A 26,671-nucleotide genomic window follows, 5' to 3' on the forward strand; every position below is an offset into this window, starting at 1 on the left:
GAGAGAAGAGGCCTTGAACAAAAGCAAACCTGGGGGCAGGCTGAACACAGTGGCAGGTGATGAAGTGGAGAGGAGGGTGGGGGCTAAAGGAGAGTCAAACACAGCACCCAGCATCTTCGTGACACGCTCATCCAAGGCACCATGTGATGCCATCCAAGGAGAGGAAACTGGGGACAGAAGGGTGTTTAATAGCAGAGAAAAGGACCAGGTTCTGGACAAGTTGAATCTGAGTTGCTGCTGGACATCCAAGTGGCCTCATCTAGTAGGCACATGGAGAGAGGGTTCTAGACCTTCGAGATTTCCAGCCTTACAGACTGAAGAAGCAACAGCCCTAGGCCGTAATAAATGCCAAGTACGTGACTAAGGCCCTCACGGAGGAATGTGTAGAATGAGAAGGGAAAACTGTGAACAGCAGTCAGGATGTTGGTATTAGAACGGAAGATGGGGCGAGGAAAGATGTGGGCTGATGCAGAGATGAATGACGTCACCCAACCCAAGGGAGGGCAGGTGGCCAGCGTGGCAAAATATGGTGGCAAGAACGGGTAGAAAAGCACAGCCCTGCGATGTGACAATAAAACGCACATGGAGGGGACTTCCCTGGTGGTCCAGTGGTTAAGACTCCGCGCTGCCAATGCAGGGACGTGGGTTCGAGCCCTGGTCGGGGAACTAACGATTCCACGTGCCACGCGGTGCAGCCCAAAGATCGAAAAAAAATAAAATTAAAGAAGAAATAAATAAAAGCAGATGGAGTCCTTCTCAAGGCAGCTTCCTGGAGTGGGATGAGAAGACAAAAATAGGAGCACAGACACGGCTCCGGAAAGCACAGCTGTGAAATAAAGGCACACTGGGGTCTAAGGATCAAAGATCACTTGGGTTTTCATTTGTTTTTTAGATAGGACAATAGAAAGAATGTTCAGAAAAATCAAAGAAAAATAATGCACCATTAGCAAATAAGATTCGAGATGAAATGCAATCACTAATCGTCTCTTCCTGTTGGGAAACCCTGTTTAACACCAGCACCACCCACCCCCAACGTGAACGGTCTGCTGACAACACCAGTTCTGTACGGTGAAACCAGCCCAGCCACCGTAGGTCCCTTTAAAATGCAGTGCACGCGAGAAAAGACAGCAGATCTTGGGAACATTAAATATTCTGTGCTTGTTTTCAGAATTTTACATTTTAGGACTTCCAATGTTAATGATACCTAAAAGCAAGTTTTGCATTAATGTGTCCTGAGTTTTCTGAATGTAAGGAAAAAATAAGCATGCAACATTGGAATGGTTCCTGAAAGCATGCAGAGACTTGCTTAGAAGACATTCCCAAGAAGTACACAGTAAAGAAGGCATGGGGATGGAGGCGCGAGTCAGCTCAGGGGGAGATGCAGAAACCACACACGCCCTTCCGCTGGTCTGCCTTCCAGGGGACTGCATGTAGTAAGCTTACGCTAAGGCTTTTTCAAACTCCATTTTGATTTACTCCCTAGAAAAGGAACTGACAGCAACTCCATTTTTCCAGATTGAGTTTTGTCCAACGAATACATGAGTATATGCATTTACTTGTTGATGTCACCGTTACAGTAACCAATACATAGGCAGGGGTAACGCAGAGATGCTGAAGTGCTGCCCATCTTCCGGGCAGGGGCGAGCCGGGCTTGGGTGACCGTGATGTCAGGAGTCACCGAAGGTGAGGGAGGGAGAGAGCAGAGCACAAGGAGGAGGCGCTGTCCCGTGGGGACCAGGCAGTCTCTCCGCATTGGTGCTCCTGGTGTCGCGGGCCGTCACACGATGCCCTAACCTTCCCCCACAACCCTTCCCGTGATGCCAAGGGTGAGCACAGGGCCCCGTGGAGAGCATCTCTCTGAATGCCACAGCCCCTTGAGCTTGTGAGGGAAGTGCTCCCAAGCCGAGACGGGCTGCCAGCGTGGAGAGGAGGGGGGAGCCCAGGCATCAGAGGGCCGCCCAGGGACAAAGCCAGTCCAAGGGACACGCCCCAGGAAGGTGACCACGTGCAGTGAATCCAGCCTGAAAATGCAGTCGCCCCAAATGCTGACCCACTGCGCGTACACGAGCTCCACAAGCATCCCCAATGTAAAATGCCTTTCCTGCACAATCCGGACGTTCACAAGTCACATCCACGCCAGGAGCTCTGTTGACCTTCCACCCCACAGCACCACATGCACAGCAGGGGCTACACTCCCAGCTCCCAGCCCCCAAGGGGCAGGGGAGGTCCCTTGGCAACGCTGTCTGAGTGCAGCCCTCAAGGTCCCAGGCAGAACATCTCCAGGATGAGTCCCCTTTCCCTCCCACCTGAAACACATCACCCAGTGTGACCTCAGCAGGGGGTGAGCCCTCGGACACCCCGTCCCCGTGGGCATCCCTGGCACCGCCACCACCGCTCTGGGGATAAGTCTAGTTTCCAAGACATGTCAGTGGGAGAAGTAAGAGCCACGGAGAGCTGAGCAGGTAAAAACAGGCCCTGACCACATGACCAAGGAAAACATGACAACGGAGGCTTAGCAAAGCCAGGTCTGAGACAAGCCTGGGAGGGACCCGACAGCGGCCGAAGGCCGAGTGGGCCTGCCAGGCCAGCGCGGGAGCTGGCGTGCGTCCACGAACAGCCCCAGAAGATCAGAGGAACACACACAGCTCTGGACGCAGAGATGGCAGAAATGGCTCTTTAGGCTCTGGCGACCCAGATGCTCTGGCCGAAGTGCATCCCATACGGCCTCACTTGTCTGTCACACCGGACAGGCAGGTGTGGACTTCACCGTTCTCAGAAGCAACTGAGTGTGTTGGTGTCATCTGTCAGAATTACTCCAGAGTGAGGGAAGCGATGGCCGCGCTGTCCTTCTTCCCACGGGAGAGATGCTGTCAGCCATCCTCGGCTATCTAGGGGGAACGCCCACCCTCCACCCAGCCCAGGGGTCTGTGATAGCTCTGTGCACTTGTTACCCAGCCTCTTCTGAGGCTTTGGACACCAAACTTTTGGACACTTCGTCACCGTTTTGTCACGTTTAGAGACATTTCATTCTCCCAGCCCGAGAACACAAAAGACCCCTTTGTTATGATCCTTCAGATGAACCCACGGTATTTACACGTGGGGTGTTTTCAACATCCATAGAACAACTGTAGCTCTGACTCCATAACCCACCCCATCTCTGACCGGTCAAGATACAGGCGGGTCATGGGGATAAGCCTACTTCATCGAGAGGATGAAACAAGACAACACGAGCAGGACTTTGTGAGGGTCCAACATTCCTGGGCGGAGGACCACACCTCCGGCCCCAGGACGGGACCCCAGGACAGAGAGCCAGCCCCTAACCACGTGCCCATCACAGGACCACATCACCAGGCAGGAGCAGCCTCTTGCCTGGGCTTTTCTTACAGGCACAATGACCATCCCAGGCATCTCACGCAAGCCCCCAAAGACAGAGGGTCACAGGGCAGCAGCACCTTCAGAAACGCGTCCCAGGTCCCCACAGGAAGAATGGCAATGCCCCGGAGTCCTGCAGCGGCCGCGGGGACCAAAGCTGGAAGCAGCCCAAGCTGACACACCCACCTTCTCGGTGAGCCGTGATCAGCAGGCCCCAGCTCAGCCCCCCGACGGACCTAGGGACAGGCAGGCCTCAGGTGCCAGCTCTGGAACTGCTGGAAGTTACGACTAGCTCTGTGACCTGTTTCTCCTTCCTGGGATGCAGTCTCCGTGAGAGCAGAGGTCTTGTCCTCATCCACGGGAGTAGCCCTCACACATACACTAAGACCTGACAGCAGAAGTGTGTGTGTCCACGCGTGCACACACGTGTGCGGTGACTTCAAGCACGTGTGCAAGCGTGTGTGTGTGTGCACGCGTGCATGTGCTCGTGTGGAGAAGCGCGCTCTTCCCGACAGGACAGCTGCTGCGCAGGACTTTTGTCCCTCTTCACGCGTAAACCTAGCACTTTGCTCCCATCCGTCGAGGAAGGACCTGCAGCCGTGGGCCGGCCCGTCCCATCCTGGGGAGACACCAGAGGGACAAGGGCATCACAGCAGGACCCCTCCTGCCTTTCTGCTGACTCAGTCTCACTGGACAGTGTCCAAGCCGATCCGGACAGCAGTGTTCAGGCGCACGGGCACACGCGTGTGTGGGTGTGTGTGTGCCCGCACGTGCACACGAGCGGTCGTCTGGGGTCACCGTGGCTACAGGTGCAGGGTTATCACAGGAGAGTCTGCAGTGAGAAGCAGGTCCACCTCCTGGTGCCGTCCCAGCCACCCAGCAGCCCCCAACCAAAGCAAAACAAACCCCACTTTACAAAGGACATCCCCTACTCTGCCTTTCAGCTCCTTCCAGTTTTTTTTTTTTACAAGAAGTGGTGGGACACAAGTTTGGAATAACACTAAAGATCCTGAAATTTTTTTTTTCTTTCCTGCGGTACGCGGGCCTCTCACTGCTGTGGCCTCTCCCGTTGCGGAGCACAGGCTCCGGACGCGCAGGCGCAGCGGCCATGGCTCACGGGTCCAGCCGCTCTGCGGCACGTGGGATCTTCCCGGACCGGGGCGTGAACCCGCGTCCCCCGCATCAGCAGGCGGACTCCCAACCACTGTGCCACCAGGGAAGCCCTCAATGGTAAATTATATTAAATGTTAAGAATACAGATCAAGCATCTGTGATGAAAATTTAGCATCCAAATTGAGATGTGCTATAAATGTAAAAACCACACTGGACTTTAGAGACATCGTATGAAAAAAGAATGTAAAAAACATGCCATTTGTCATATTTAGATCCAAGTCATGCTGACATGATATTTCAGATAAAATATATTATTAAAATTAATTTCACCAACTGCTTTGTACTTTTTTTTTTTTTTTACTGTGGACTATAGTATAAAATTATAAATTACATACGTAGCTGGCATTCTAACTCAGTTGGACAGCGTAGTCTCGAGTGTGTGCTAGGGAGCAGGTGTTAAAGACCTCTGGTGCGATTTCTCACTTTAATACACCAGTGTTCATCTTTGGAAGGAGAATCAAGGCCACAGCTTCCTCCTGTCAGATCACCTTCACAAGTACAGGACCGCAGGCCTCACCAGTGCCTGGCAGTCTGGGTCAAGGCCTAGGCCTGACCCCACAAGGAGGCGAAAACCAGCCAGCACTGCTGTCCTGGTTTTCGCTGCCGTGCACGGAAGGGAATGCTGACAGCCCAGCCCAGACAGCCAGGAAGGAGCAGGTAGCCCGTGGGCCCAGACTCCATGCAAGTCAGCGTGGGGATCAGAGGTCCTGCAAGCCTCCAGCCAGCCTTCCACACCCCTTTTCCCAGTGTGATCCGCTATGACTACAGACAGCAATGATTTCACATCTGTTCATCCTCAGCTGTGCAGCCTGAAGCCATGAAGATTAATGCTCCGGTAATGGGCACAGAGTAAAAAATATTAATCTTTATAAAAGGTATTCAACAGGCATCATCAGCTTATAAATGTCCCAGCAGAACATCCGTCTGTAACTCCAATACAGCTCCACGTCAAAACAAGATGCAAATACAAGAATGAATTTGTCCCTGTAAAACATTCATTTTACGAACAATGAATAATGTGCTTCTTAATTTTTAGTTTGGTCACATTAAACAAATGATCCATAAAGTGCATTTAATGACCTTGAGCCTGTTACACAGAACTGAGATCCAGATGAACACTTGTCATGAGAATTAAGCAGGAAGAGCCACATATAAATGGGGGTTGCTTGCTATTCATCTTCTACAGTCATCTTATTTTTCAACAATCTAAGAACTCTGCACCCACATGATTCGATTTGTTCAAATAATTCTCCCCTTCCATATAAATCTTTAAACAGCAGAAATAAAGAAAACAGAGCCAGCAATGGAAGGGATCACAGAAGCAGTCTACTCGTGTCCAAATTTTACAGATGTGGGAACCAGCAGCCAGAACATAGGGACCAGGCAGCAGCTGAGCCAGAATTCGACGCCTGACCCTGAAGCCAGAGCTCCTTAGGACCCATGCATGTGCACGTGTGTGTAAACATGTACGGTTCAGGTACCTCTACATGTCTAATGCAGACTAAATTTTTCCAAGAATTACTTTAATTCACTTTACGTAAGCTGTGCTCGTGGGCGACACCGGGAGGGTAGACTCACACCAGGTAACCCTAAGTAAGTCAGTTTTCCTTTCTGAACTTCAGTTTCTTTGTCTGTGAAATGGGAGTACCTACAACTGCCCCGCACTGTGTTTCGATTCCTACCTACAGGTAGAACCTCTGTAAGTATTCTGATAAGAAGATTCTCAGCACCACTTGGCTGAGTGCTGAAATGATCAGAAATAAGATAATCTGCCTGTCAGCTTTGAGGTACCCAATGTCACAAATTTTTAATTGAGAGAGTGACAGAGCAATTAAAAGTATCTTGAAAATTGGAAGTGAACATGGCAAGATACAGATTGCAGAACAATAGGAAAAAGAAGCTGGTCGAAGACACATCTTCTGGATGAAGCCACCGGGCCTCGTAAAAAGTGTGTCATCTTTTGAAAGAAGGGAGTGGGACAGCAGATATTTTGTATCCTGTAGTTTGGAGAAGTATAATCATAGAGGTTAACCAGCCACTAGTATCATAATAATAAATACTTTGTCAGAAGAAAGAAATGGAAGAGGAACCAATGGAGAAAAATCTGAAATGAGTCCCAGTTAAAAGCAGATGAAAATATTAGAAAGACTCAAACAAAATGCCAGGGAAGACAGTGTGGAAAGTACTGATCAAACCAGGAATCTATCCTCTGGATGGAAATGCATTTAAGGAGGTGGCTTGGTACATTTGAGAGGAATTCGATAGGTCTGCCAATCCTTGGGCAGAATCTTACCACATGGAGGATGAGAAAACAAAGAGAGAAAAGCACAGCTGGTGAGCCGTGTGCATGCTTTTACCCAGGAGTGTGAAGCTAACCAAGAACACAGGTTTTGGCCAGTGTGGTCCAGCACATGCTCCTCTACTGCTTGCCCCCATATTGAGCTCTACAGTTTAAAAAACAACGTCAAAACCATATGGTCTGTCCACTCCATCTTGAGGGAAGGACTGTGCCCTCAGGGAGGGGTTTACACAACAGAAAAAAAGCAGGGTCTAGAAGGAGAACACAGGAGACTGCAGGCTGACCTGGGGCTCCTCCAACTGTCCCAGGCAAGTTTCTGTAGGCAACACGGTGCAGGTACAGAGCTAAGCTTGGGGCCGGGAAGGAACCGTGAACTGGGGAGACTCAGAGACCTGCCGTCCCAGTGCCAATGTGAGCATGACTGGATATGGGACAACCAAGGCAGCCTCTTCTAAGACTGCTCTTCATGTCCCCAATATCAAGCAACAGGGACAGGAGTCCACTCAGAGGTGGGTGCAGAACAGAGAGCCAACAGACTATGATAAAGGTTACTGAGGAACTCAGCACTGCCAATTTGATCACACAGAAAGAGAAGAGAAAAGGCTATGAAAACTCCGTAAGCACATGAACACAACGCTACGTGGTTTATTTCTGTTTAATCTATGTATGTGTTTATTTATTCACATACTTGTACTTTATCTTGTTCCATATGGCACTTGAAGTGAAGTTAGTTTTCAGAATGCATAACTCTTATGGTGGATGTGAAATAGTTTATGAAAAGAGTAGGGGATGGATTTGTAACAACTCCCTAATCAGCACCACGGTGGTGGACAGCTCCCTGCCTGGGATTTTGCTTGCAGACTAGGACTTGCTACTTAACTCCTGCGTCGTTATCTGTAAATTAAGAAAATTACTCTTTTCCAATTATGCATTTTTAAACTGATGGCTCTGAAGCCATTCTCAGAGGAATCAAACTTGCTAACCAACAGTCCTGAGCACGTGGTAGGTACGCAACAAATTACAATGGAATTGGAATGGATATAATTAATTAAGAAACCGAAATTGAATTCATCCTCCTAGATTCATTAAGCCATTTCTAAAAAGGCTGCACTGTTTTAACAAATGGTCTTTTCAAAAACACATATAATGAAAGCTATAGAGGGATATATAGAATGAGGGATGAAAAAAGGTACAGTACTTTACAGATAAAGATTAAAATTTTCTCAGGGCATGAAAATAAAATAAAAGAGGAGAAAATTGTATTCATATTCCATCATTACTTAAAGAATTAGTATTTGGGGTTCACAGCTGGTAACGTTCATTAGAAGTCTTCAGCACAACTATCTAATTAAAGTATTCCAGAATGCTTTAATTAGAGTGGTATATTAAGTAATTATGGCATATGATGGTCCCAACCCCAATTTTTCTTTCTGTGAGAAACATCCATCAAGTTAACAAAAACTACTACAGAGTAGTTCTGGGTTTAAGAACCCTTTCAATAAGAAAAATACCTCTCCATTCTCCACAGTGGAGAAGCTCAGGAGATTTTATTTTGCTTTATTCATGGATCCAAAGGTATATTTTACTAAAGGTCTGTATTAAACACACAGCTTTTCTTTCTACGATTTAAAGCACAACAAATTGATTAACAGGGTAATTTTTTTAGAGATATAAAGTCTTGGATCGAATCACAGTGAAAACGGTCTAGAAATCTGACTTTGCTAATTCCTACTAGCAAGCCCCAACAGGCATCTGGGCCTTTGCCCTCAGATTTTAAAGAGCTGCTGTAACTAATGTTTCCACCATTAAAAAGGAGAATTTTACTCTGCTTGAAAACTGGAAGAATCATTCACCTTGAAAATAAGAAGGAGGAAAAGTATTTGAGCTCTCCAGGCCTACATTTTTAAGGAGCTCTGTATTGTTCAGAAATGGAACACAAACGGTTCTCATGAACCTAGGGGCAGGACAGGAATAAAGACACAGACGTAGAGAATGGACTTGGGGACATGGGGAGGGGGAAGGGTAAGCTGGGACAAAGTGAGAGAATGGCATTGACATATATACACTACCAAATGTAAAACAGATAGCTAGTGGGAAGCAGCCGCATAGCACTGGGAGATCAGCTGGGTGCTCTGTGACCACCTAGAGGGCTGGGACAGGGAGGGTGGGAGGGAGACGCAAGAGGGAGGGGATATGGGGATACACATATGTAAATAGCTGATTCACTTTGTTATACAGCAGAAACTAACACAACATTGTAGAGCAGTTATATTCCAATAAAGATGTTAAAGGAAAAAAGAAAAAAAAAAAGGAACACAAATGAAGTTTTATGAGGTTGATGAACATTGTCTAAAAGGAGTCTGTTTGTTATACTGAAGGAATGGCCAGAGAATGAAGGCATGGCACAGTTTCCATTCCTCCTCACTGCTAGATTCCAAACATCAGAGAAAAAATAAAAAACAAAGTGGCCCCAATGAACAGTAAGCTTAAACCAAAGTAATTCACCAAGAGTATTAAACTAAACTACTATCAAGACTATAAAGGGATTGTCTTACCACTAAATCTTCAAGTCTTTATTCTCCAAATCTTACACTATTCTGCAAAAACAAACTTATGACACAAGGTAAGTAAAACAGTAAGCTCTAAAGGAAATCTGTCAATTGCTTTGGTCACTTTGAATATGAGAATATGGAAAGACTAGATCTTGAAAGGAAAGGAAATTCAGCGTTAACTGCAACGAGCTTTCCCAAGGTCTCAGGTTAAGGACTGCAGCAGAAAGGAGCCCATGTGGGTAAGACCACAACTCCCATCTCAACTGAAAGGCTTCTTGCAAGGATGTCCAATGCTCCTGACTAATTTAAAGGTTAACGGTATCTAAGGTTGATTTCTTTTATTCCAATTCCTATAACATTAATGTAAAATATTTGTGTGGGCAAAAATCCCAAACCTTGGTGTCCTAGCGTTTATTTTTATTTAATTATATTGAAACTTTTCATCACTATCCTAGGATTTAAGCTTTAATTTTCACAGCTTTTGTTAGATATGTGGGCAACAATATAATCACATGGGAACAAAGCTACAAATGTACAAATTATGAAGCTCTGACCTTTCCGTCTCTTCATAACTTGCTTTGAAAATCTGCTCACTCCATGCTGCAGATTACATGCAAGAGTCATCTTTTTGTGAAGCACATAATCTATTTAACCAGCTTGCAAGGAGTCAAGTCACATCTCGAAACAATGCTTGGAGCCATTACTGCCCGTTCATTGGCTGTCCGCACACAGCATGCTAATGAGTCCAAGTCCTTCACCTCAGCTGGAGAGCAGGAGCCAGAACAGCCAAGGTGGGTTCCTGGCACCAACGTGGGATCCACCCCTCTGCACATCCTCTGTTTTCTTTTTTTTTTTTTTTTTTTTTTTTTTGCTGTATGCGGGCCTCTCACTGTTGTGGCCTCTCCCGTTGCGGAGCACAGGCTCCGGACACGCAGGCCTAGCGGCCACGGCTCACGGACTTAGTTGCTCCGCGGCATGTGGGATCTTCCCGGACCAGGGCACGAACCCGTGTCTCCTGCATCGGCAGGCGGATTCTCAACCACTGCGCCACCAGGGAAGCCCAATCCTCTGTTTTCTGAAACAATGCCATTTACTCTGACTACAAACTCACAATTGAAAAGACACCCTCATGAAATGCTGTGAAGGCTGGGATTTGCCTCCAAATATCTGGGGCAGGGGGAGGGATGGACTGGGAGTTTGGGATTAGCAGATGCAAACTATGATATAAAGCATGGATAAACGACAAGGTCCCACCGTGTAGGACACGGAACTATACTCAAAATCCTGTGATAAACCATAATGGAAAAGAATATGAAAAAGAATATTATATATATATATATATATATATACACACACACACACACACACATATATATATGTATGTATAAGTGAATCACTTTGCTGTACAGCAGAAACTAACACAACCGTGTAAATCAACTCTACTTCAATAAAATAAATTTAAAGAAAAACATCTGGGGGAGGAGCACCGAGGTAAAAACAAGACCATGACTTGACAGGTTTTGAAGTCCAGCGAGGGATATACACAGGCCTCTTCATTACACCCTTCTCCTCATTTTCCTATACGTTTAAAATTTCCTGTAACTTTAACGAAGAGCTATCTTGAGTCCAGAGGTAGAGTTGAGCTGTCCCCTCTGCCACTTCATCTTTCCACAAAAGAGGGGAATAATAAAATCAGAAGCAAAAAGAAGACAATCTTAAAAAAAAAAAAAAGCCCCATAACATTGTAAAGCAACTATACCCCAATAAAAATTAAATACACACATTAATATATATATTAATATATCTCTATCTCTCTATCTATCTAGATATAGATAGATAGATAGAGCAGGGCTTACCATGGCCCCTGGCACACAGTAAGAACTCAACACTATTTAACTATCATAATTATCATCTGCATCCAGACCTCAGCACAGTGGACGGGACACCAGAGGCCCTAAAGCAGTTGCCTGGGAGGCCAGAGATGGTTTCCTGGGGAGATGCAAAATCACATTAAAAAAAAAGAGAGAGAAGAAGACAATCTTAATTTTATAAAACTGCTCACGGATGACCCTCCGGATCTTAAGTCTCTCACTTATCTCTTTCTGTTACTCCTCCTCAAAGACACCTCCTTCCTGCTCCACGATCAATCCATTCAGAGCCCAGACGGGGAGAGACAGCCAGCTGCCCCGTGTGAACACAAGACCTCTCCTCCCTCAGATTAACTGAACTACATATGCATGTCGTGCTTCCTTCTCCGCACTGCTCCCTGGGGAAAGAAGTGCTGGATTTGAACTTGCGATAAGTATGCACTGTGGGCCAGGCACTGTTCTAGGCACCAGCGATAGAGGAACAACAAGATGAACAAGCAGGCCACGCTCTGAGACCTCTCACTGTAAGGAAGGACCAGAGAAAATAAGCAAAAGCCAAGAAGTAAAACCAGGCAACGACTGCACGCTGCGGGGAGTGGCAGGAAGAGCTCAGGGGCAGTGTGTCTGGGGACATTTTATTTACGCAGGGGATCAGAGCGCCTCTCAGAGGAAGCTCGCTATGTCATCCCTTCCAGGATCTGGTCCAGGTCTATTTTCTTTTGCCCCGTATTTGACATGATAGCCCCGCACCCCCCCCCCAACGAGGGCAGGGTCTCACCGGCCATTCTTCTAATGAATCCTCAACAAAAATGAAAAGGGGGCTTCCCTGGTGGCGCAGTGGTTGAGAGTCCGCCTGCCGATGCAGGGGACGCGGGTTCGTGCCCCGGTCCGGGAGGATCCCACGTGCCGCGGAGCGGCTGGGCCCGTGAGCCGTGGCCGCTGCGCCTGCGCGTCCGGAGCCTGTGCTCCGCAACGGGAGGGGCCACAGCAGTGAGAGACCCGCGTACCGCAAAAAAAAAAAAAAAAAAAGAAAAGGCAAGGCAAGGCTAACTTTTCTTGAACGCTCATGAGACGCTGAGTGTAAATCTCAGTACCACACGTGCATTAATCTTCGAGATGCGTAACGGAGACAAGGGGCAAAGGGCAGCTGGAGAAATTGAAGCCTGGAGGGTAACTTACCCGAGGTCACTGAGTCAGCAGGTAACAGAGGCAGCATTTGAACCCAGGCAATGTGCTGACAAAGCCCACACACCCTCACGATCCCCTCGTGAGCTGCCTGCCCTCATCCCAGCAAGGGCTTCAGACATGCGTAGTCCTTTATTAACGAGGAGGTAAAATCATTTACAGGAGGAATGATGCAAACCAGTCATTCTTTCTATTTTGTAAGCAAAGCAAAGGGAGAGAGACATGTCCTCAGAGAAAAGGCTCACGTGACTGGGAGGCAACCGTGCACCCTGAGTCGCTGGAAACGTGCGGAGCGGCTGGAGCGCCGGCGCGGTCAGCAATCTACTGCGGCGGACGCGCAGGACGGCCAGGTCCACACACACCTGCTGAGCAGGCTTCTTGAATTCGGGGGAGGTTTCTACATTATGAGCTCTCTTTCCCCAGTACAGAAGCCCGAACTCAAATCCACAGCCAGCCTCGCAACTGCAGCTATGTTCCAGGTTCTGCCGAGGAGGCGTGACTTCTTAGGATGGCAACTGGAAATGAGCGGCCAAAGGACAGCTCTGTAAAGAACTCTCACATCCTTCGGACCAGGGCAGAGGTTGCAGAGGCAGCGAGAGTTGCAAGGTCCTGATTCAGAAGGAGCCTTACAGCTGGTACGGCTGGGAACAGATGGCAGTGCCAGCAGCTGTGGTGTCCACACTGGCTGGGGCCAAACACAACCCGATCTGCCAAAAGACACATCTCCTGTTGTAGCCTAACAAACCCAGCAGGGCGCACCCTGAGTCTTCTGGACCTTCAAGAGGGCAGAAGAGGAGCCAGGCTGAGCCAACCAGGGCACCGGAAGCCTTGGCCTGCCGGGACCCAAACCTGGCAAGGGAAGGCCTTCCTGCCGAGGAGCAATCAGCTTCCCACTTCCATCCAAGTAAGACTCTCAAAACGATGCTGTATCTTTGATATTGGACGGAGGTGGAAAGAAACGTTTCAGAGCAAAGCAACAAAGTGAGTCTCTTCTATGAGTGAAGCAACACACATGCTGATGAGCAAAGACGTGCCCTGGAGCCCAGCAGAGGAACCGGAGGAGCCAGACAGGGATGCACTCTGACCACATCCCCCAGAGATCACTGACGGGGGTCTAGCACATCCAGTAGCTTGTACAGCTAAACCTAGTTATAACACATTCCAAAAATCTAGACACGAAGGGAGTTAGTTTGACTGATGCCACTTGGATCAGGAAAGAGGACACAGACAACCGCATTTTTTTACACATTAACAAGAAATGGGACAAGGCGAGAAAACCACAGCCACCGTATCACACCAGAATCGGGTTTGGCTTTAGATATTTATACCAAATGTGGCGTAGAATATTCTGCACAAGTAATGACATCTTCGTAAGAACAGACCGACCGGATGATTCCCAGTGATAAACCTTTCCCGACAAGGAGGTAAGACGGCTCTTGGTAACTCTGAAGAAGCAGGGAGCCTAAAGATGAGAAAAACCAGGTCTGTCCTTGCTGTCTCTACCCAGAAAGATTCTTAAAACTCAAAGCCAGTAAGCGGGGCCATTTTCACACTGGACAACGCATCCTGAAATGCTTCCAGGCAGCCAGTGAGTGTCTGGAAGTACATTTGCACTGAAGATTATGGCTCAGACAATGTCGACTGATTGGAGAATTCCAGAACTGCTTGTAAGACATGAAGCTGCAGGCTAATTTTGGCTCACTTTGCCCGTGATAATTCTGGATTCATATATTTCCTACAATCTCATTTACTACGTTGGGTGCAACTGACTATTAAGATTAAATTCCTGCCTTTGCAATATCTAGAAAGATACTAAGTTAATAATTCCAAAATGTTACACATCCTGACAACTCGCTGTCAAACAAAGCTAAATAGTTATTTGCATGCTGCATTATTTTCAAAAGAAGACTTAAGGAAGTCTATGATAAAAGACTTACAGAACAGGAGTGAAAATAGAAATGGAGCACAGTAAAGAGAACCACAACTGCCAAATACAACGGCTGATATAATTTGCAAAAAGAAATACTAAGTTTGCCTTCAAGCTATCTACTAGCTAAACAAATAAAGTGTCCGTAGAAGAAAACATTTCCTTGAAATATACTCTTAAAAGAAGATCTATTTTAAAGATTTTCAGTTGAACCATTTATGCCTTAGGTCCTTATTCACAGGACATGGAACAAAGTTTTGCAACAGAAATTTTGAAATGTATGTAATATGTCCTCAAGAAGGTCGTCCCTGTATCAACACTCAATAAAAGCCAAGCACAGGGGCTTCCCTGGTGGCGCAGTGGTTGAGAGTCTGCCTGCCGATGCAGGGGACACGGGTTTGTGCCCCGGTCCGGGAGGATCCCACGTGCCGCGGAGCGGCTGGGGCCTTGAGCCGTGGCCGCTGAGCCTGCGCGTCCGGAGCCTGTGCTCCGCAACGGGAGAGGCCACGACAGTGAGAGGCCCGCGTACAACAACAACAACAACAAAAATGCCAAGCACAGTCAATCCGTGATAACTGTTATTTTTTTGATAATTGTTAGCTCAGTGAAGGCACTGGTGGTGGCAGTGATGGTGGTCATGGTGGTGTGTGCTTTTGCATGTCTTGGGGTTGGATGGTTGGAAGGAGAGATATTAGTAAGATACCTAATAAGACCCAGATATAAAACTTTCAGGGGATTCCACCTGCTGTGGTATAACGTTTAGTCAATATAAAAAGAAACAATGAAGCAGCATCTCCACGTATCGCCTCCATGCCTCCCTGGAGTCTCTCAAAGTCCTAAGCTTTAGAAGACACCCAAAGAGTAAGCAATTCAATATGCAGCCTTCCAAGAAGAGCCTGAAATACTGACGGTTGGGATTACCGGCTTAAGGAGATTCATGGGCTTTGAGTCCCAAATAACAGCGACACAACTGACTTTCTTTTATGCAAGTGAAAAACAGAAAGAGATGTCTGTTTGGAAGGGCTGCAGAAAGCTACTCACTTCTTGGTTTGATGTGTTTTCTCCAGAAGAACACTCCCACCCAAATGAAGTCTTAACATTTCCTCTTGACATAAGCCTTAGCTGTAAGTGCAGACTCCAGTGAATTGTATATAGTTAAATCAAGAAATAAGATTAAAAACATAGGGTCCGGTAGTCTAGATGGTACAAAGGACTAATCCAGACACACACTGAGTTCTCAACAGGGACATCTCAGGCCTGAGCTGCTCCATCCCTGAAACACCACCACACGTGAGGACAAAAGAAAATGAACGGAACAGCCAAACGTCTAGACACAAATGGAATAGAATAAATGTATGCCTCTCCATCCCAATGTCACTCAACAGTCTTCACATTTGTCTCCAATAAATGAGGAAGGTTGTGGAATTATGCAAAGGTCTTAAGCTTTCAATAAAACTTCCTGACAAGTGTAAAATATTAATTCAATCTGTCCAAACAGAAAGGAAGTGATTAATCAAAAGGGCAGGGAGATAACGTGTGGAAATGTGAGGTGTTCCTTGGGATAAATGAGTTGAGGAATCATTAAAATTCTTTTTCCTTTGAGCAGGGTTTGAAGAAACCCTGTCACAGAACGCAAAGTTCAGGCTAAGACACAACCATGACTTCTACATTTAAAGAAAATTTGAAATTTTTTGTTGCAATCATCTCAGTGGAAGCCAGTGATTGCCTCCCCAGGATAGATAATCACACATCTTAAAGGCTACAATGTATGCTGATTATCCTAGGGCTCTGGTGTACACCTAAATTCCAAACTACAAGGTTTGTGCCTTCATTTTTCAATGATCTATTACCTACAGTATATGCCAATTACCATTCTCTGGTAAGGGCTAAATCTTCCTGTCTTCTAATGGAGCCGTTTAAATTGGCTACAACCTCCCCACTCCTTTTGACAAAGAAGAGAGAAATTCAGACGGGGCGAGGTCTACAGACAATGATGAATGTGACAATTTAACGATTCTCAGGGTTTCACTCACCATGCTGCGTGAAGAGGTCACTGTGAATTATTTCAATCAAGCAATATAGCTTCTGAATGGTCAGCAAACCCACGGGAACATTTAGGATGAAATCAGTAAACATTTTGCTATAAAAAGAAAAACACAAGTGAAAAGAGATGCTGGAAATACTGCAAAATGACCCAGTGGGATACAAGACAGTACCAAGGACGCAAGTTCAGTGAATGGTCATTAGATGCCACCAGAATGTTGGAACAGGCCCATTATACAGTATGGGTCAAAATCTCTTCCCAAAGAATGATGCTTTAAAATGTTATTTTTCACTTCGCACCCACTAAAATGGCTATAATCCCAAAGAGAGCCAGTAACAAGTGTTGACTAGGATGTGAAGAAACTGGTACCCTCATACCATGCTGGTGGGACTGCGGGATGGAGCAGCCACTTTGTAACATACTGTTTGGCAGCTCCTGAAAATGGTCAACAGAGTTACCACACGGCTCAGCATTTCGACTTCTAGGTGTATATATACCCAAAAGAAATGAAAATATTTATCCACCCAAGACCCTGTATAAGAATCAAAGCAACGTTATTCATAACGCTTGAAAAGTGGAAAAACCCAGATGTCCGTCAACTGATGAATGGATAAACGTAATGGAGTGGACCCACACAATTTACCCATCAAAGGGAATGAAATCCTGACATGAATAGACCTTGAAAACGTCATGCTAAGTGAAAAGAAGCTAGTCACAAAAGGTCACGTCTATTATACAATTCCATTCATAGGAGATGCCCACGAAAGGTAAATCTACGCACACGGTAAGTGGGTTAGTAGTTGCCTAGAGCTGGGACGGGAGTGGGCAATGACTCTTACTGGGCACGGGAAATCTTACTGGGGCGACAAAACTGTTCTAACAGTAGATTATGGTGATGGGAGAGAAGTCTCCTTCCTGAGGTGGGAAAGCAAGATGTCTTCAGCACAGGAGTCGACTGTAAAATAAAAAATGTAATGCTGAATTCTCTTAGGGGTGTATGTACGTGTGTGTTAGTGTGTGTGCACCCACGCTTGCACACAAAAGATAACTAGAAAGATCCAGATCCTCGTGGAATAAACTCTGAGTTATTCTCCTCTGTGATCTCTTCTGTTTCATCAAAACATGACTCAGTTTTCTAAACAGGGAAAAATCCATCCATGATTTTCAATGTCTTTTTTTTGAAAATCAGTAGGTAAGGTGTTGAAGAGGAACCCACGCACGCAGAAAGAGTCAAGGGCCCAAGAGCAGATGGGACCGGTCCTGGGGAAGGGAGTCTTCCTTGGCTCTCCAGGCACAAGGCACAAGCACCTGTTGTGAACATGGACGTCACCCCTCTAGTGAGCAAAGGCCTGGCCGCTGTGCCCCAGCAGGACAGACCCAGAGTATGGCCACAGCCCACCCATCGGCAGCTCCCCCCTCGTCCTCTGTTTCTCCAGACCTGAGGTTCTCAAACAGGAGCATTCATTGAAAAGTGTCTGGAGGCATCCTTAAAACCAAATAGCTGCCCCCCCCCCGCCCCAATTTCTAATTCAGAAGTTCTGGGAAGGAACGCAAGACTCAGCAAATTCCCAGGGGCAGCTGATACTGCTGTTGTCTGGACCACTGCCTGAGGGCCGGGCTGCAGGGACAGAGTACACAGAGACCCAGGAGGGCAGACCTGTTGCCCACGGGCCCATCTGTGCCTCTTTTTCTCATTTAGAACCTGCTAAACTATAACCGGTATTGTCGGTGCCTGGGAGCAGAAATAAATGTGTCCACGCAGGACACGAGATCCTCAGGCACATCAGACACGTGACGATTCGTGGGGAGAGCAGCTCCCCCAAAATCCCCTCACCCTCCACTTCCAGGGCATGAGTGACCAATGGTGCACATAAAGTACAGAAGGGTGACCGTTTTTCATTCTGTTTAACCACCCGAGAGACAGATGGCCCTTTACTAATATTTAGGTGGACTTTTCTGGCTGGTCAAGTGGTGCCATCACCTGCAGGTAAGTTTATCGGGTCAAATGTTAAATCAAAACCCAAACGAGGAGCAGACGAGGGCTGTGCCGTGGATGTCTGGGGTCACACAGGCCATGCACCCACTTGCTCAAGACATCTCTCTTCCAAATGCAGTGACGTCTGCGCAGTAAACCACTGAGACTGAGCTCGGATGGTGACGGTGGCAAAATCGGAAGGTGAAAAAGGAAGGATTCGGTCCCCAGCCTGACTGCTCCATCTGAAAGCCAGTGTCCAGCTTGCCCAGGGTTTGGTTTGGTTCGGTTTTCATTTTACTACAACCTGAGCTGTGGCTCACAACTTGTGGCTCCTGTCTGAGGCTCACAGCCCTTGGGCAGGAGCGCCCAGAGAGAAGCTGTGTGGTAATGAGGTGGAGGAGGTGAGACACCAGTATTAAAGCTCCGGAGTCAAAACGTTTAGGTGCTGAAACCCAAACCCAAACCCAAACCCAAACCCAAACCCAAGAACCACTTATGGAATTTTAAAGTCTAAAGGATGCAAAATGCCCAATCTGTATTATGTATGCATGAGGCTATAAATAATCTTCTAAAGAAAATATTGTGACTGTTGACAGATGACACCTTTTCCACATAAAGACAAAATGAGCAAAGTGTCCCAGACACCATCACTGGAACATGTTCCATAAAGATCCAGGGCACTGAACTATGTGGACATGAGACAACCCAAGCATCCCGTGATCTAACGCCCTCAAAAGGAGGCCAAGCGTGGCACACGGGAAGCCTTTGCCTTGGGTGCTTCCTTACCTGAGCTCTTTGGGGTCAAATACCAATTTCACGTCGTTGACGATGGTTGGCAAGTATTTCAGCGCTGCACCCTGCAAACGAAGAACACAGAAGAATGTTGAGCCTAAGGCAGTTGGCAAACGTTAATACGAAGGTGTAATTAATTTGAAAAACCACACACATACCAAGAAGACAAAGATCACTTTCCAGATGAGAAGCTGATGGTTAAACACAACAAAAATAGGGGGGAGAAAATAAAGCCTCTGATCCACAAACAGTGGAGATGTGTCACATGGATATCCTGACACATGATCAAAGTGATATTAGCAGAAGCCAACATTCAATGCTTGCTCACGAATGAATGCCCATACTGTGCTACGCTTTTATGTGAGTTTCCCCTTTACCCTAAGGAAATTCTAGCAAATGAAGACCTGTGCCCCCAGAAGAATCCTCCACCAACAAATTCACTGTAGCGCTACCACATTCAACAATTAGAATGACTGCCTTTGTTCCATTCCAGAAATGACTGCCTGTATATCTAGGTCCCTGAACTTGGAATCACTTTCTTCTTTAGTAACTTTATCTCCTATATTCACATTCTGTATCTTCTAGAAAACCCACACTTTCAGAAAATAGAGTGATGGTAATAATGATAGATCCTAATACATGCTCTGCCGCTGGGCTAGACCCTTGTATATTTTATCTTTAATTCCAACAGACCTACAGGGAGTTAGATGTGCAGGAAGGCAAGGGAACCGACAATGGAGATGTTAATTACTTTGCCCCAGATCACACAGCTAGTACTGAACTGAGCTAGAATTAAAATTCAGTTTGGTGGGAAGCCAGAGCCTCAGGCCACCCTCATCTATATGGGATTGGGAAAAGGTCCTAGATTTTAAATGTTCTGACCCTGGCTGGGACGCCCCCCTCTGCCTCGGACTCTAAGTGACTCCTTCTACCAGGGGGGGCTCCCCCTTCCTGAATGAAATGGAGGAAATAATACTCATGTCAAATACCTCCAGGGGCTGCAATAAAGCTCAAAATCTAATTGAAAAGAGAACTGGATGACACTTTGAACGCTGGAAAATGCCACACCTATGACCTAAACAGCTGTTAGCACTGTTTTCCAAAGGCAAGTAGGCAGAAACCCACCTTAAACGGATTACCCTGAATATATATGGTCAACTGATTTGCGACAAGGGACCAAGGTGCCTCCTCGTACAGCACCAAATAAAATTCCTTCCATACCTTATACCCTATATAAAAATTCACTTTAAAGGGATCATAGATCGTATATTCTTAAAACTATAAAACGTCTAGAAGAAGATACTTGTGACTTTGGGCTAAGCAAGATTTCTTTCATATGATACCAAAAGCATAATCTGTAAAAGAAAAAAATTTGATCAACTATATCATCAAAATGAAGAATTTCTGCTCTTCAAAAGAACTTCTGCTGAGACAACAAAAGAAGAGCCACACACGGGGAGAAAATAATTGCAAATCCAGTAAAGGCACAAGTGAAGTGAAGGTGTTTGCCAGGATTTGGAGCCAGTCCACCTCCAAGCCCCTCAAGCCTGAACGCGCCACAGTCAAGATGATCGAGGACACAGGTAAGCCAAGTTTACCTCTGAATCTGCACTACAGAATTAGTGGTGTTTTCCCCCAGGTGTTAACCCTGTCCTTCGATGTCGGCCAGACCAAGGGATTCAACTCTCTGCTTTGAGATGCAACTTTCGAAAAGAACCTTAAATAAAAACCGTTTCATTCTGGCTTCCAAAGTTCTGCTTCAAAACCCTTGGACATGCTTTGAAAAAATAAAAAATATTTACTGTGACGTTTAATAATAAGCGTTTGCACGGCTGACTGCTCGGGCCAGAGAGCGTCTTGTCTAGTTGGTGAGGGTCCCGCGGGGTCCCGCGGGCGAGGATGCGTCAGCATAATGCGTTTTATCCTGTGCTCCACGAAGCGGCATCTGCCTGGAGCAGCGTGATAAACACCACCTTACAAGGACAAACAGCCGCAAACAAGACAGGCCTTCCCGGCCCCCGCCCTCCGCTCGCTGCGCTGCCCGGGGGCCGCTGGGCGCTGCGTCACCCAGGCTCCTGAGGGCTCCCCACCCACAGAGGGAGGGCTGTCCCCGCGGAGGTCCCCAAATGTTGGTCAGCAGGGAACTCTGCCTAACTGAGCCAGACCCTAGGGACGTCCCGTTTTACAGTTCATGAGGCTCACAGAGAACAGAGAGCAACCACGAGCCCACGTCAGCCCCCTGGATAACATAACAAGGACACACGGACGGAATGAAGTGGAGGCGAGGGGGTGCCCCCGCACCCCATTTCCGGCTCTGTTCTCTCCGTTCTCCGGCGGTCGTGGGCTCCTTTCCACCCTCCGCCTTCCCCCAGTGACCGTGTCTCAGCCCCTCTTCGCTCTCCTCCAGCCCAGAATCCCACCCCCTTTTCGCTCAGCTCACCTCCTGCTTCAGGGAAAACCCAAGCCACCAGGAGAACAGGCTGGGCGCTTCTGCCCACACTCAAGCCAAAACAAGCCTCCGGGAGTCGGGGGGGGGGGGTGGTCCTGCCCGCTGGGCACGGCCCCTGCCCCGCCGTCCCATGGAGCACCTCCTGCATTTTCCTCCACACTCCGGCCCACGCCAGCCTCTCCCCCTGAAAGCACCCAGAGCCCCAGGCCCCCCGCCGCCCACCCCAGCACAGACAGCTCCCAAGCTGTGCACTCACCCCGGTGTCCACTGACCAGCGCACTCCCCCGACCTCCTGCCCGCCCTCTGCAGCCTGACTCGGCCGCCATCAAGTCTCCATTCCTGCCAAGGCCACAGCGACTCCAGGCCTTCGCTTAGGTGACCTTCCCATGACACTGCTGTGACCCCTCATCTGCCGGGGCATCCACAGCCCTCACTGCCAGGGCGACCGCCTTCCTCTGTCCCCTGACCCTCCCTTAAAGGCGGGTGTCCTTGCAGTCCTGTTCTAGACTCTTCTCCTCCCTCTCCATACCCCTCAGGAAGCCCCCTTCGGCCAGCTTCGGACGCCTAACGCCTGTCTCCCAGGTCACCTCTCTCCTGAGCTTCACACTCACACACCCGGCGGCCACCAGGCTCGTGGCTGCCCCGCAGATGCTGCAAACTCCCCCTGCCCTAGAGGAGGCCCTACCCTACGCCCCGGTGCTCCAGGCTCAGGGCGCTGCACCCGGGAGCCCCCAGGTCACACGCTCAGGACGCTCCGTCTTCGGCACGGCCCACTTCTGACCAATCACAGAGCCCCTGCCTCCACCGCCTTCTCCATTTCCGTAGCGTCCACCACCTGGCCCACGACGCCACTTGTGTCTCCCTCTGGCAGGAAGGCACGGCCTCCTAAGGGACCTGCCACCTCTGCTCTGACCTCCTCAAGGTCACGTCCCTCGAGCAGCCAGAGTAGCTTTCCTAAGATGCAAATCTAACTGAGATAGTTGGGTGGCAACGCCCTGCTCCTGGGATACAGGCCTGACCACCCAGCATCCTCAGAGGCCCGGGCCCCACCTGCCCCGCGTCCAGGTCAGGGGCCTCCACCTCCACCTGCAGGGTGCTCTCCAACAAAGTGGAGCCTCTTCCGGTCTGCCCCGTGCTCCGGCCCCCCTGCCAGCTCCGAGGCTGTGCCCGAGCTGTTCCCTCGCCCTGGGTCACTGTTCCCCCCACGCCTGGCCCTGCTCCTAAACACGCAGAGTTAACCTCGTGACTCCTCCGCCCTTAGCTTAGCCACCGTTTTCCTCAAGACACACGGATTCCGGGTCAGCCATCTAGGAATATTACCACGCCGGGCCGTGTGCCTGTAGCCCCCAGACCAGGGTCTCACGGCTGTGGCCCGGCCAAGGACCCTAGACACAGTAGAGCCTCCATGACTCCCTGACCAACAGAGCTTCGCCCAAAACCACATCTTGAACCTCAAGAGACTCTGCACCTCTTTGCTTTGCACCCACAGAAATCGGCCTCGTTAGCCGAGAGACCCAACTGTATCCCCCCAAGGATGCCGAGCAGCCAGAAGAGGCCGAGGGAAACCCTGAGGTCCCCCCAGTGCAGCCCAAGCCTCCTGAAAAAGCACGTGCCATCCCCCACTCTCGTTAAGGGCACAGCCAGCTTTGCCCATTTCTAACATTGGCTATTGGACGAGAGACTTGAGCGCTTTGGTTTCCTCGCGCTTGCAGGAAAAGGCTCCCGTTTCCTCAGTGGAGTCAGGCTGCTTCACTGAATTCAGGTCTCTTTCAAGGGCGGGGCTACTGCTTCGAGAGCTTCTCAAGATGTGCAGCGCAGGGCAGACAAGGCAGGGCTCCTGCTCGGTGATGGACAGCGCTGGGTCGAATCTCATCTGCAGAAGATGCCTCCAGAAACAGAAGGCCCGAATGCAGACGAGGGAGGGTAGACGGCCTGACGCCCAGGAGCGGGTCCCCCCCGACCCCCGCCCCGGACAAGGACCCGGGCTCCGGGCCAGGCTGTCGCCTCTGCCACCGACTCTGTGAACTCAGGAAGGGAGCCTTTCCTCTGGGTGCCTCTCGGTGGGAAAGGATGGAGGTTGGTAGCGGTGAACGGGGAGGCCTCCGGCGGCGGTCGGGAGAACGGAAGGGCGCCGTGGGGGTGACGGGACACCCCCCCACTCATCACCGGTGCTCACGGACGGTGCTCACCACTCGTCGTGGCGGCAGGACTGTGGGTGTGTGCAGATGTGAGCACACACCCCTTCTTCAACGTGCAGAACTCTCCATTCCGTGACAACGTCCATTTATGACGTCCCGATGAAAGTGGTGAGTAGAGAGTAGACTCATTTGCCAAATCTCAGAGATAGTCGGGTAACAGGAATGGAGGGCATTGGAGATGCCTCTGCTTCTGCTGTTGTTTTCTAGTACTTTTTGTAAACCAGTTATTTATTTACACAAAATCTTGCTCAGAACATGCCAGCCTCTTTCGAATGGTAGGGGACAGGCCAGGCTACCAGCATGGCATGTCAGCAGCCACCAGGGCGCCTCCCAGGCCTCGGCTAGGTTCCCTGAAGGCGGTGGGAGGGGCACGCATCTGTTCACTGGGCAAGTGGGGTGGGGCGGAGGTGAGGCCTGGGCATGCGGCCCAGGGACGGGGCTCAGCTCGGAGTGGGAGGGAGCTCCTCGCCAGCCGCTCCGGGGCTGTGAGCCGGGGGCCACACAGCCTGTGTGAACACACCCAGCGGACAGGGCCTGGCCAGGAACAGAGGCCAGCACAAGAGAGGAACGTAAATGAATTCAATGTCTGAGCTTTGTTTAGCCGTCTCCTGTGTTTTAACTCACAGTTGAACTTATCAAATCAGTGTTTGCTTTTTAAGAAAGTTATTCTTTCAGAGTTGACTTTGAATTTGCCTAAATTAACAAAATGGCAACTTAAGTCCAGGCTGGCACTTCTCTTTGAACGTGGAAAAGCTTTCATCTGTCCACATGAGGATGGACGGGTCCAACTCTAAAGGCCTTTGGGCCTCAAATATGTGTGCAATGACCCACTGACATGCTGAGAACACGCACTTCAGTCCTCCACACACTCAGGCACGTGCAGGATTCAGGTACAACTGAAACTACCACCAAAAACAATAGGGCTCCCTGCCACTGAGCACTGATTGAAAGGCAGCAATCCACAGAAAGATACAAGAAACAAAATCAAGGGCCAGTGGTAAAGCTACTTCTACTAATATTAAAAGACAGGCAAGTTGCTGAGTGGTCCTCTTAATACTTGGTTCGTCACTTAACATCCAGGCAATCAAGAACTCATGGTATCCATAGAGTTACCATATGATCCTGCAATCCCGCTCCTGGGCATATATCCAGATAAAAATATAACTTGAAAAGATACATGCACCCAATGTTCATAGCAGCACTATTCACAATAGCCAAGACATGGAAGCAACCTAAACGTCCATTGTCAGATGAATGTGTAAAGAAGATGCGTGATATATATATACAATGGGATATCACTCAGCCATAAGGAAGAATGAAATAATGCCATCTGCAGCATCATGGATGGACCTAGAGATTATCATACTAAGTGAAGTAAGTCAGACAAAGGGAAATATCATATGATACCACTTACATGCAGAATCTTAAAAAAATGATACAAAAGAACTTATTCACAAAACAGAAATAGACTCACATAGAAAACAAACTTATAGTTACCAAAGGGGATGGGGTGGTGGGGAATAAGTTATGAGTTTGTGGTTAACAGGTAAACACTACTGTATATAAAATAGGTAAACAATAAGGACCGGGCTTCCCTGGTGGCTCAGTGGTTAAGAATCCGCCTGCCAATGCAGGGGACACGGGTTCAAGCCCTGGTCCAGGAAGATCTCACATGCTGCAGAGCAACTAAGCCCGTGCGCCACAACTACTGAGCCCACGCACCTAGAGCCCGTGCTCCCTAACAAGAGAAGCCACCACAATGAGAAGCCCGTGCAAAAACAAAGACCCAACGCAGCCAAAAATAAACAATAAATTAATTAATTTTAAAAAGCAATAAGGAACTACTGTGTAGCACAGAGAACTATACTCAATATCGTGTAATGACCTATAATGGAAAAGAATCTGAAAAAAAACATATGTGTGTGTATGTGTACAACTTAATTACTTTGCTGAACACTTGAATCTAATACAACATTGTAAATTAATTATACTTCATTTTTAAAAAAAGAGAGAAACATCTCTGAAGTGGGCAATAATAAAGTATGATTTAAAGGTTAAAACAAAAAGAGCTCACGGTATCACAACTCTGAGGAAGGAAAGTGTGGTCAGAACTGAATCAAACAGACAAAAAACACATTGAAACCAAAGTTCTAGAGAGAAAGAAATGAAACGCATAAAAGAATTATGAAATGGCAGAAAATTCCAAAAGTTTTCTAATTGCTGAAATAGTTCAGGTTAAAGAAATTAAATAAATTTTATGCTCTTCTCTAAGCAAATTTAATTGTCATGCATCTCATGAGAATGCCAACTTAATCCAAACTGTAAAACAGCACAAAACATGCACTTTCCATCTAGTATCGGTTTAATGTTGTAAGTATCTCTCTGGATAAAAATATTACCACTGATGATAATTAACAGACACTATTTTAGGGTAAAGTTCAGGCTACATCTTTCGGTATAATTAGTTTAATTAAATCCATTAGCATATCTTTATATAAGATTACAAGAGCTATCTGTGATAGAAAATAAGTTTTTCTTGAATAATGTATGAAGCAATTATTAATTTACATATTTCTCTAGAAAACACATATTAAAATGATTCCACTTGGAGGTTTTGAGCTAAAATATATATGGTCCACAAATTCTCCTTTCACACGTGGCTCAGAAGAACCAGAGTAGCCTGATACAGGAACATATAGCAAGAACAGTTCAGCCAATAGGTGCCCCTGGACCAGAGCGTGCGTCTTTCATGGGGCATGAATGAAATGGAGCAGATGGCTGGACATGAAGGTTTCATGCAGTTAAAATGGAAACACATGGCACTCTGGAGAGATTCA

General features: G+C 47.9%; 1 protein-coding gene across 2 annotated transcripts in view; it reads right to left on the minus strand.

Moving 5' to 3' along the window:
* DOCK1 (dedicator of cytokinesis 1) overlaps positions 1-26,671 on the minus strand; it is a 504,544-nt gene that overhangs the window by 318,995 nt on the left and 158,878 nt on the right. For both annotated transcript variants that reach the window (XM_067024326.1, XM_059053852.2), the window contains exons 24-25: positions 19,182-19,252; positions 16,410-16,516 (exon numbers count right to left, since the gene is read on the minus strand). In XM_067024326.1, the coding sequence (XP_066880427.1) occupies positions 16,410-16,516; positions 19,182-19,252 (178 nt within the window). The remainder of the gene's footprint in view (positions 1-16,409; positions 16,517-19,181; positions 19,253-26,671) is intronic.

Source organism: Kogia breviceps, chromosome 2 (assembly GCF_026419965.1).
Source record: "Kogia breviceps isolate mKogBre1 chromosome 2, mKogBre1 haplotype 1, whole genome shotgun sequence".
NCBI classification, from domain to species: domain Eukaryota; kingdom Metazoa; phylum Chordata; class Mammalia; order Artiodactyla; family Physeteridae; genus Kogia; species Kogia breviceps.